Source organism: Ochlerotatus camptorhynchus, unplaced genomic scaffold (assembly GCF_037179485.1).
Source record: "Ochlerotatus camptorhynchus isolate MF236.1 unplaced genomic scaffold, CSIRO-AGI_Acam_v1.1 ptg000261l, whole genome shotgun sequence".
In the NCBI taxonomy this organism is placed as follows: Eukaryota; Metazoa; Arthropoda; class Insecta; order Diptera; family Culicidae; genus Ochlerotatus; species Ochlerotatus camptorhynchus.
In genome coordinates, this window is record NW_027040751.1 from 568,303 (window position 1) to 581,215 (window position 12,913).

At 42.2% G+C, this 12,913-nt stretch overlaps 1 protein-coding gene across 2 annotated transcripts in view; it reads left to right on the plus strand.

Moving 5' to 3' along the window:
• Positions 1 to 507: 507 nt before the first annotated feature.
• Positions 508 to 12,913, plus strand: part of LOC135705191 (organic cation transporter protein) — a 139,240-nt gene continuing 126,834 nt past the window's right edge. For both annotated transcript variants that reach the window (XR_010517828.1, XM_065226793.1), the window contains exon 1: positions 508 to 1,510. Coding sequence is in view for 1 of the 2 variants with exons in the window: in XM_065226793.1 (XP_065082865.1) it covers positions 1,156 to 1,510 (355 nt within the window). In the remaining variant the exon portion in view is untranslated. The remainder of the gene's footprint in view (positions 1,511 to 12,913) is intronic.

Here is a 12,913-nt window from a genome sequence, read left to right on the forward strand (position 1 = left end):
GCTATCCGTTTTTTAAAATTTGAACAAATAGTTTTTCCATGATGATTTTCTCAAATAACTTTGGAATGCAGGAGATAGTGGCAATACCGCGATAATTCCGTGTGTCGAAGTTTTTACCATATTTAAAAATAGACACTAGGAAAGATTTGTTTGCAAATGTTAAGAAATATTCAGCCTGCTAGAGTTTTTATGACCGCATGGGAAGTTCCATCAGGGCCAAATCCTTTAGAAGCATCTATATTTTGTAAGGCATCTATAATATCCTGCACGTCTACATGTCTGACATTAACGTCGCATTATAAATCTGGGAAGCAGAAAAATATTCCCTATCACGATCATTATGTTCAAAATCGTGTAAATTTTTTGAAAAAAAAAGTTGAGAACAGATTACTAAGTGCTTCAGTATTACTACTTTCAGTGCCATCCAAATGTTACAACGTTGTTTTTTTTTGTAACACCCTAAGCTATCATTTGGAGGGTGAACCCTCAGGAAGCATATCAAAAAAGCTATTTTGGGACACCCTAATGAATACGCATGTTACCCATTTCGAGACATACATTTTCCAGGAACACTGTTAAGCTGTAGACTGAATAATAGAGGTAAAACGGTGAAACCGGGATTGATTGCACCTCGGCAGTGCGATATCCCAATAATGTAATGCTATCCAAACAACTTACTTTGCCTACCTGCCGGACCCGCCAACAGCCGGTCAACCCCAACTCTTTGCTGCTCAGTTTTGCATACAATTAGACTGGCAATTAACTCTAATTAACTGTGTGTGACGACGGCGATGGTTGTAGCTTACTACGCGACGGCGGCGATCATATCGTGGAAGGCAACGACGACGATGGCTTCAAAGTGGTAATTTCCAGCTCACCCTATTATCAACGAATTCCCAACTCAGGTGCTGGGCCGCGCGGTGCAACCAAGAAGGCATTCGGAATCAGTGATTTGATTGGAAAACATCGATCGAACAAGGTTCGCGGCGCAATCAGTGTTTTGAAACATTTGCGAGGGAAATAGTAAGCAAATCGAATGCTGTGGAAAAGTGATTTATGTTTTTGTGAGATTTATAAATTCTGAAAGTGCCGCTCGGAACGCTAATTGACGTAATAAATCCAGATCAATCAATCGGTCTGCTCGTGTGTGTGAAAATGGCCCACAGGTGGTCGCTAACGGGCGGTGGTAGCCCTGCCAGTAAAGAGTGCGGGGATGAATTTGAAATTGCAGTTCTGTTGAATCGAGCGGCTTCCACATCGTCACCAGTGCGGATCATGGGTGACGATAGTGAAAGGGGGCCAATTGGATCAGATCGTGATGTTGTTGTTGGTGGTGGTGATGGCAGTGATGCTGATGATGATGATGATGGTGGTGATTTGCATCAGCACCGGCAACATAATGATCGCACTTCCGGTGTCGATGACGATGGTGATAGCGATGACGAGGAGAGGATTATGATTTTCGACGAGCAGCGGCCCCTTCGGAGCAAACGAAATGGAAATGCCAAAGGTGAGTTGTGACAGATTTTGCCCTACTGTGTAGTGTTTATATGCATGTGTTTAAATTTGGATTTGTTAGCAATTCGCTGCTTTTGGGAAGAAGGTCAAGATAAGCTTGACTTGACATGGTTTGATTCAATTCAACCAGTAAGATATTATAGGTAAGCGTGTGGCTTGGTATGGAGCTTAAGCTTGTTTGTAATCTTTGTGATTTTCGGCGTAACAAACAAGTATCTCGCGCTTTAAGTATTTTTTCGAAAATAGCTATGAAAATATCACTTTTTAAAAAAATCTCATCGGTAACACTTTAAATCACATTTTTAAAGTTTTCTTTACACAAATGTTTCTTTGTAACACCTTAAGCTAGCAAATGGAGGGTGAATCAGTTGATATTTTGGAACATGAAAGCATTGAATTACACGTAATAGGGGAAATATCTACTTCGGCGTAATCGCCCATTCCCGGCCTATCAAGCACAAAACATCAAATATATCTTTGATTTCGTCGTGAACGTGTCAAACAAACGTTTGGTACAATGCTTCTATTCAATAGCTGCAAGACGAATTGTCGAAGAAAGCAAAATAAGATCTCGAAAACAAAAAACGCACTTGAAGTGTATAAAAGGCACACGTGAATTTATTTTTCTCTCCGTTCGATAGGCCAAAGAGGATCCCAATGGCGTTTAAATGGCTAACAGGCCCAAGAAAACCCGTCGGACAAGTAGAGCCGCCAGAAGCAGTTTTGCATTTTCAACAATAAACGAATATTTCACGACCCCTTATCAGAACTAACCGTGCATACGAAAAGGTAAATACATTTGGAAGCCATCTGTAATAATAATATTCCGTTTGGCGCTAAACTACGCTAGATTACGAAAGACTAAAGGTGGGTTGTGCTTAATAGGCTAGGAATAAGTCCATATGTTTGTCTAAAAAAAGAAACGAAAACGGATCGCATAGCTTATTGAACAAATTGAAAGGGCAGATGACAGAGTGTCGGTGAAAGGAATTGAAAGCCAAAATGAGGCTTGTTTCAACTCGAAAATCAACGTTACTTTCAATGATTAGGGTGAACCAAACAAAGACGAGAAAATCCACAGCCAGCTTTTCGTTCTAAGCGTGTTTCTATTTCATTTTTGTTTCACGCTGCTAGCAAAGACAACAAATTAAGAAGACTGGCAACTCTTCCATTTTCTCATACGAACGCTATGAGACAGGTACAATCGCGTCATATGCCACTCAAAAGTAAATGCTTCGAACGAATTTGATAGCAAATATTACATCCTCAGAGTAAAGGTTTGTGTATTTGATCATTTTGCTATGCGTTGCTTCCACCTTCACTCAAGCGCAGCGCTATTGTATCTGTCGTTCAGATTCAGGCAAAGTTGCCAGTCTTCTTTATATGATGTCTTCGCTGATAGACTAGCTAGATGTCATAGAAATGATGCGTTAAACACGTTGTATGAAAGAAATCAAAAGCGGAGTTCATTTTAGAGTTTCGAAAATATAGAGCCCTGTTTATGGCAAGGACGGTTTTCGAAAAAAAAAAATAGTTCTGTATTCACTTTGGAAAGTAATGCAATGTTTTAAAGCATGGTAAGAAAATGACCCTATCCCCTCAGTGATATAAAGGGGCTTGAATTCTAACCCACGATATTCTACTCAGTAAGCAAAAATGGTCACTCTAGGGCCATCTTGACCCTTGCATCACAACAAGCTGCGACAGACGATCGCTAAGAAGATATTCAAATGAAAGATGTCTCCGTCTCCGAAAGCGCAGCTAACAATATTTTCCAACCCCGTTCAAGCGAACGTCATATTTTTCTAAACATATTCCTTTTTTTCATACCGATCCACCCGAGTTCTACCAGTAACGATTTTCACCAATAGTGGTATGAGGTAGATTCAAATATCTTTTCTCAGCAGGATTTAACTATGTTTTTGTACTCGGCTTGAGCATACGTCAAGGCGAGTACAAGCGCTTTTTTTTATTTCACACCTCTCCGACCGAGTTCTCGCGCGTTCAAAAGCTAGTTTGTACTTTAAAACATCAAAATAAACCTTAAACATTAACACCTAAAGCATAGCATAGTGTAGCGTATGCGACAGTAGAAAACGTGAGCAACTTTTGTTAACTCTTTGTCTCTACCTTGGGGTCAATTTGACCCCAGACCACTTTGAAAAGCTGGAACTTTTTTATTTGTCGATTGATTTTACTAATTCTTTGATGACGAGGTACGTCCACCGGAACTCTGTAATAATGGATAAAATCTGCTCCTAAAGCCTTTGAAAAAACCTTTTTTGATTTTTTTTAATTGAGATACTGACGTTGTCTGTACCCTGGCGTCAATTTGACCCCAAGTTCTGATTGCCGTATCTCAACGAAATTTCAATGGATTTCTGAAATTTTAAATGATTTCCAAAGTAGATTTAGTTGAATTTCTGTTCAAATTATCAGACTTCTCTCGGGGGCATGAAGTGGCATATTTTGATGTTGGAGATGTTTGTATCACGTGATCCCAATCTTATCAGATGTTGCTTCCTTGCACAAACATATTCAAGAATACGAGGTCTTCAAAACTAAGGATAGTGTATGAAAGAATTTATTCACTAGATGGCGCTAAAACGAAAACGATCAAATTGCGCCTCCGTAACTACACATTATATAACGCTATCTATAGATCCTGTTCATATGTTCCGGTCTTCAGCAAAGTTGTTCAGATGGAAAGGACGTATCTTAAAGGACAGTTGTTCAGAATTCACTCACCCGGCGGTGCTAGTGTGACATTTAATTTTCATTGTTTGCCTTATTTAGCATCTTGACTAGATAGAAGGTTTCCTTCTTCGGCAAAGCTCTTCAGATGGACAATACCTATATTATGGTTAGGGTTTCAGCTCTTAATTACCTCAGCAGGAGGTGTTGGTGTGGCATTAATTTTGAATTGTTTGCCCATACTTAACATATAAACTAGATAGAAGGTTCTCGTCTTCGGCAGAATTGTTCAGATGGACAAGACCTATTTTATGAGAAAGAGTTTTGTTCAGATTTCCCTCACCAGGTGGCATTAATTTTCCATTGTTAACATTTTTAACTAGATAGAAGGTTTATGATAAAGAGATATAATTCACTCACCAGGCAGCGCTAGTGTGACATTCATGTTTCATTGATTGCCCCAATTTAACATATAGACTAGATAGAAGGTTTCCGTCTTCGGTACTGTTGTTCAAATAAACAGGACCTATCCTAAGGTAACGAATTTCATAATTCACTCCCCAGGTGGCACTAATGTGCTTTTTTTTTTCCTTTGGTTTGTTTTTTCCGTCGATCTTGTTTTCCGTGCTGAGCACCAATGCTACCGACGTGCCAGGAAGGCAGCTCCCACACCTGGACCCTACCTATCGACCCATCAACTCATGAACCGGGGACCAACGGCTTTACTTCCCATCCGAATGAAGGCGTGATCAGAGATGTTATTGCCTCAGAACATCCCGGCGGCGCCGACTGGGATTGAACCCAGGCCTGCTGGGGTGAGAGGTAATCACGCTTACCACTACACCACCGGTGCCGTTCGTCACTAATGTGCTATTAAGTATGAATTGTTTGCGCTCAGATGGACTAGATAGAAGGTTTCCGTTTTCAGCAAAGTTGTTAAGACGAACAAGACCTTTTTTCAGCAGTTTAGCACAGAATCTACTCACCAGCTGGCGCTTGTGTATTTAATATTCACTTTGAATTGTTTGCCCTAACTTAACATCTTGACTTGATAGAAGGCTCCCGTCTTGGGCAAAGTTGTTCAGATAGACTAGACCTATTCTATGGTAGACAGTTAAGCTCAATATTTACTCGTCAGTTCGTTCTGTTGCTTCACGTTGTTTCTAATTTTTAGTTTCACGTGACAGCTTGCCTAGATAGAAGGTTTCTGTTTTCAACAAAGTTTTACAATTATATGGTTATGATCTAAACTCTCTTGGGATCGGTGGAGCTTAACTTTGTTTATATGTTTAGCTTTTATTTGACATTTTATCTAATTAGAATGTCGCTCTCTTCAACAATCTTGGTCAGAAAATAATAATCCTTTAGTTGCCAACTCTTCTCAGAAGATCCTGTCATCCACATTTAGAAAGAAATACGCAATTAAATTTAAGGATTCGTTTATTTAAAAATGTTTTCTCATTAAAAGAACGATATTTTTCATAACAGTCACTTTTGTTCATCAATAGTCTAAGATAGGTCATATCCATCTGAACAAATTCACCAACGACGGAAACCTTAGGGCAAACAATTCAAAATTAATGTCACACTATCACCGTCTGGTGATTTAATTCTGAGCTGAACTCTTTACCATAATATAGGTCTTGTCAATTTGAACAACTTTACCGAAGATGGCAATATTCTATCTAGATCATATATTAAGTTAGAGTAAACAATTCAAAATTAATGTCACACTACCGTCGCCTGGTGATTGAATTCTGAACTAAATTCTGTTTCTTAGGATAGGTCTTGTCCATCTGAAGAACTTTGGTGAAGACTGTAACCATCCATATGAGCAGGATCTGTAGATAGCGTTATATAATATGTATTTTAAGATGGTTTTGAAGACCTCGTATTCCTGAATATCTTTGCAGAAGGAAGCAGAGCTGTTCCATTTCAAATGACGATTCATTACGATTTTTTTAACCAACCCTTAACCAAATTCAAAATGAATTACATATCATTTTAAGCTAGGTGCTCCAACTACTTAAGTAACTTACCAGCCTTAACTGTTATGATATATATCTAAGTATTTTTACATTGTTCCTGCCTTGGCAATTCAGAATTTTAAACAGGTCTTTTATACCTGCAAGTTGACATCTTAACATGAGCATGAGCAGCATGAACATTATTGACCGCCCACGGTTGCTACTCTGTTATTGCCAGACCAGTTGTAATTACACAGAGAACCAATAGACGATGCTTGGGACTAGCAATCATCCTCAAGGTGTAAAAACTGGTTATCTAAAACTAGGCAATACCAGCACCGGCCGCGCTCGAACACAGGTCAAGAAAGGAAGGGGTAGGAATGTGTTGACGTGACACTCGCTTTGATGGAAGCCGAGAACACCTCTGCACTTCCACGAGGAATCACTGGGATATTGGGTAATAGGGTTGGGTTTGCAGCAGGGTTCGTTTTGGTAAACGATAAGCTGAATTGATGTCCTAACAATCATATAACGCGAAGGACCCTGGGATTGAACCCACGGTCTGCTGCTCAGTAAGCAAAAACATTTGCCACTAGGCAGACGAGCTCCTTTTTAATCATCGAGTTGCTGTTATTACCATGTTAACGAATAAAACGATTAAAGAATCTTGAATGTGGATGGGCTTGAGATTAGACTCATGATGTTTTGCTCAGTAAGCAAAACCGGTTGCTCCGACGACAACGAAAAGTTTTACAAAATACACGATAAACAAGCGTTCTTACCATACATTTTTAATATGAAAGGACCTGGGACCGCGTTTTTCTGCTCAGTAAGCAAGCCACTGGAACCGACGATCTTTGATATCCTAAAACTAAAAGCTACGAAAGAGTAATTAGGCTTTCATTAAGATCTACTTTCACGCGACGTTCAATGTTTCGATTGTCTCTTTACGCATAGTTCAGGCAATCATAACAAGCTATGACCGACGTGACGATTGTTTAAGACCTGGTTAAACAAGCTATTCAAATGAAATTATGTTCTAGAATTTCACTTGGCATGTAATGACCAACAGAAATACGCGATAATTCATATTTTTAGCGGTTGATGGTTAATTTTAAATATACTAACGGTACTGCCTACGGCGACTACGACGGTGATTACGACAGCGACTACGATGGCGCCTACGATAACGAAAACAGCAAATTTGTAACTTACCATTTGTTTAGGATATCCTCACTGCGTCCTAGCAAGAAGTACGGTCGACTTGTTTCGCGCTCCGTTGTTTTGGAAGTTTTCTCGGTATTCGCTTGATATAAATTATCAGTTTTTTTTCTCACTAAGTGACTCCTGGCATAGTTCCCGGTAAATTGATCGAAAAGTGAGTTTTTTTTTTGTAGTAGAAAGTGTCATTTTCGGAACGATTAATCCGTGCTATTGGAAATTCGCGAACCAATTTGGGCATCATCGTTGCGTGGTCACGCATACGCGCTTACGCATACCCGCGCACGTATCATCATCATCGAATGTGAGCACCCGTTTCTACATCTACATCGTTCATCAATCATCGTACGCCTGTGTGCGCTGAGTACCGAGCCTCGATCAAGTGCACCACAACGAAGGTCATCCACGCAGCGCGTCTCTTCCAGCCATCTGCGTAAACGCCTACACATATAACGCTCGGTGGTAGTAGTATAGAATTATCAGATAAGTTTTTGTTTTTTTTGTTTCTTTTCCTCCCCCATTAGTTAAATTTTCATTTTGTATTTCTGTGTTTGTACTGTTTTCTGTGTATTGTGTCTGTGCGTTCAGTGGGAGAGCGTTTTGCGCTCCCACTAGTTGAACAAAATGGATGTTTTGTCAGAAGACGACATGGATGACCATTCATCTAAGAAAAATGATGATGTCATCCATGGTTCGTCGTCTCAGTCTGACAATGGGCAGGCTGAGAAAAGCTCCAGATTGCGGGCCTACCCGAATGACTCGACTGGCCCATGGGTTGTCTATTTTCAGCCCAAAAACAAACCCTTGAATGTTGTTCAGATATCTGATGATCTGACAAAGCGATTCTCTGCCGTGACCGAAATAACGAAGGTTAGGCACAACAAACTTCGTGTGACCGTCGCTAACCTGAAACAGGCCAATGAAATTGCTGTTTCCCAGTTTTTCACACTGGAATATAGGGTGTACATTCCAGCCTCTGATGTGGAGATCGAAGGCGTGGTCACTGAGGCGAGCCTGAACCCCGAGATACTGGAGAAGCAAGCGGTTGGCCGATTTAAGAACCCCTTGCTTCCTCCGGTAAAGATACTGGCCGTTCATAGAATGAAGTCAGTATCGCTCAGCGAGGGTAAAATGAGTTTTACCCCCACAGACTCGTTTCGGGTGACCTTTTCTGGATCTGCCCTTCCTCAATACATCGAGCTGGGAAAACTTCGTCTTCCTGTGCGGTTGTTTGTACCTCGGGTCATGAACTGCCAGAATTGTAAGCGGTTGGGACATACGGCCTCCAACTGCGGCAACAAGGCACGCTGCTCCACATGCGGGGAGAAGCATGAGGATGGCGCCTGCGCAGCTACTGCACCAAAATGCGTGTACTGCAACGGAACTCCTCCTCATGCTCTCTCGTCGTGCCCGGCGTACAAACAGCTCGGGGACAAAATGAAACGCTCCCTTAAGGAACGTTCCAGGCGGTCTTTTGCAGAAATGCTTAAGACAGCCACGCCATCGACCAATGACAAAAATCCCTTTTCTCTTTTGTCAGATGACGAGACTGACTCTGACTTGGCTGAGGAGGGAACTTCTTTCAGTTTTCCGGAAGGTTCTGCACGGAAACGAAAGCGCATCCGTTCACGGATTGTTGCAAATAAAGAACCCCAAATCAGCTTGCCCAAATCAAGGAGTGGTGGAAAAAAGGAGACTTCTACTCCTCCTGGATTCCGCAGAACTGACTATACCCAGGATTTTCCACCTCTTCCGGGGACATCCAAAACCCCTGATGCCCCAATTTTAAGAACAGAAACCCCTTCTTCATCTGGGTTGTTCTCATTTGATGACATTGTGGACGGTATTCTCAAATACCTCAACATTTCTGATCCTCTGAAAAGCATTGTCCTCACATTGCTTCCCACTGTGAAATCCTTCTTGAAGCAATTGACTTCAAAATGGCCCCTTCTTGCAGCTATCATCTCCTTCGATGGATAATTTTCCAAACGAGGTCGGGGATTTGATCACTGTTCTACAGTGGAATTGTCGAAGTCTTATTCCGAAATTAGATTCGTTCAAGTATTTAGTCCATAACAATAATTGCGATGCATTTGCCCTCTGTGAAACATGGCTCTCTTCAGAAATTGATCTCCCTTTTTATGATTTTAACATTATTCGATTGGATCGTGAGGATTCACGTGGAGGAGGGGTACTATTGGGGATCAAAAAGTGCCATTCCTTCTATAGAGTGAATCTTCCCGAATTCCCCGGTATTGAAGTTGTCGCATGTCAGGCTACCATTAAAGGTAAGAGCCTTTGTATTGCTTCTGTATATATTGCTCCTAGAGTCTCTGTTAATCGCAAACAACTTTTCGACATATGTGCGGTACTTCCCGCTCCATGGTTGATCATTGGAGATTTTAACTCCCACGGTACAGGCTGGGGGGAGCTGTACGATGATAACCGTTCTACTTTGATTTATGATCTCTGCGACAACTTCAACATGACAATACTTAACAATGGAGAAGTAACACGTTTGGCTGGTCCATCCTCGAATGGTAGCAGATTAGACCTCACCTTTTGCTCTAATTCACTATCGTTGGATTGCACTTGGCATGTAATCCAGGATCCGCACGGTAGTGATCATCTGCCGATCAAAATTTCGATTGCCAGTGGGTTCAACTCGTCAGAATCCGTTAACGTCGCGTATGATCTAACCCGTAACATCGATTGGACTAAGTTCCAATCCGCGATAGGCGATACAGTATCGTCAGTGGAAGAGCTTCCGCCGTTGGAGGAATATAATTTCCTCTCTAATCTCATCGTCGACAGCGCACTTCAAGCTCAAACACGACCGGTGCCGCGATCGTCAATCCGTAAGAAAACACCATCGCTCTGGTGGGATCAACAATGCACGGAGGTTTACCGTAAAAAGTCCGACGCGTTTAAACTTTTTCGGAAGCGCGGAACACGCGAGCATTTCGACGCATACACATCTCTTGAACGCGAACTCAAGAGCCTCATCAAGGCCAAAAAACGGGGTTACTGGCGGCAGTTTGTAGACGGATTGTCGCGCGAAACGTCTATGAATACGCTTTGGAGTACGGCGCGAAGAATGCGTAACCGGTCCACCAACAACGAAAGCGAGGAATGCTCGGATCAATGAATTCTTAAATTCGCGCGAAAAGTGTGTCCGGATTCCGTGCCGTCGCAGTTGACTCCTCGCGAAACCGCGAATTCGGTAGACGAAATCAGTCAGCCTTTTTCAATGGTCGAACTTTCACTCGCTCTCCTTTCGTGTGGCAATTCTGCCCCGGGATCTGATAGAATCAAGTTCAACTTGCTGAAAAACCTCCCAGACGTTGCTAAGAGGCGCATGTTGAACTTGTACAATCAGTTCTTGGAGCTCAATATTGTTCCCGACGATTGGAGACGAGTGAGGGTGATAGCCATTAAAAAGCCTGATAAACCCGCGTCAGATCACAATTCGTATCGGCCCATCGCGATGCTGTCGTGTATTCGGAAATTGATGGAGAAAATGATCCTTTTTCGCCTCGACAAATGGGTTGAGACGAACCACCTTCTTTCAGATACTCAATTTGGTTTCCGTAGGGGTAAGGGAACGAACGACTGTCTCGCGTTGCTTTCCTCGGAAATTCAGTTAGCATTTGCTAAGAAAGAGCAAATGGCTTCTGTGTTCTTGGATATCAAGGGGGCTTTTGATTCAGTATCCGTTGAAGTTCTTTCAGAGAAACTCCACGCTTGTGGATTGTCTCCATTAATGAATAACTTTTTGTACAATTTGCTGTCAGAAAAACATATGAGCTTTTCTCATGGAAACTCTACAGCTTTTCGATTTAGCTACATGGGTCTCCCCCAAGGCTCATGTTTAAGCCCCCTTTTGTACAATTTCTACGTTAGAGAAATTGACAATTGTCTTAATGACAATTGCACGTTGAGACAACTTGCAGATGACGGCGTAGTGTCTATCACAGGGCCAAAAGAGGTTGACCTGCAAGGACCCTTACAGGATACCTTGGACAATTTGTCTACTTGGGCTATTCAGCTGGGTATCGAATTCTCCACGGAGAAAACTGAGTTGGTCGTTTTTTCTAGGAAGCATAGCCCAGCACAACCGAAGCTTCAACTTTTGGGTAAACCGATCACTCATTCCATGTCTTTCAAATATCTTGGGGTCTGGTTCGATTCCAAATGCACCTGGAGATCCCACATTGAGTATCTGAGACGAAAATGCCAACCAAGGATCAATTTCCTTCGATCAATTACCGGAACGTGGTGGGGAGCCCATCCACAAGATCTTCTGACGTTGTACCGTACAACGATTTTATCGGTTCTAGAATATGGTAGTTTTTGTTTTCAGTCGGCAGCTAAAACCCACATCATCAAGCTGGAACGGATCCAGTATCGTTGTCTTCGTATCGCGTTAGGATGCATGCACTCGACTCATACTATGAGTCTCGAAGTGCTGGCGGGCATGTTGCCACTATCCGTCCGTTTTTCAGAGTTATCTCTGAGGCTCCTCACCCGTTGCGAAGTAATGAACCCACTGGTGATCGAAAACTTTGAGAAGCTGCTGGAGCTAAATCCTCAAACATGTTTTATGACTTTGTACTACCTTTATTTAACACAGGATGTCAGCCCTTCAAGAAATATTCCCAATCGTGTAGTCTTCTCCGATTTTGGCAATTCAGTGAATTTTGATTTATCTATGACGCAGGAAATCCGCGGAATTCCAGAGCATCATCGTCCTATGATTGCTCCGTCATTATACGCTGCAAAGTTTGGCCATGTTGATTCTGCAAGAACGTTTTTCACAGATGGATCTCTAATAGAGGAGTCCGCTGGTTTTGGTGTATTTAATGAATTTCATAGCGCCTCTCGAAAACTTGAAGCTCCTTGTTCTGTGTATGTGGCTGAACTGGCAGCAATTCACTACACTTTGGAAACTATTGCTTCACTTCTTCCGCACCACTACTTTATTTTTACGGATAGTCTCAGTTCTGTCGAGGCTATCCGTTCCATTAGGCCGGTAAAGCACTTCTCGTATTTTCTCTTGAAAATACGAGAACTGCTTAGTGCTTTATCCGTGCGCTCTTTCATCATCACCTTCGCGTGGGTCCCTTCGCATTGCTCAATTTTGGGCAATGAGAAGGCGGATTCACTTGCGAAGTCGGGCGCTATGGAAGGCGACATTTATGATCGACAGATCGCCTATAGTGAATTTTTCTCTATTTATCGTCAGCAGTCGCTCGTTAGCTGGCAACATCAATGGTGTGAAGGGAGCTTGGGACGATGGCTACATTCAATTATCCCTAAGGTGTCGAAGTTTGCATGGTTCAAAGGGTTGGACTTGGGTCGAGACTTCATACGCGTGATGTCTCGTCTCATGTCCAATCACTATTGTCTGAACGCTCACTTGTTCCGTGTGGGGTTGGAAGACAGCAATCTCTGTGAATGTGGACAAGGTTACCAGGACGCTGATCACATCCTTTGGTCTTGTGCGGAGTATC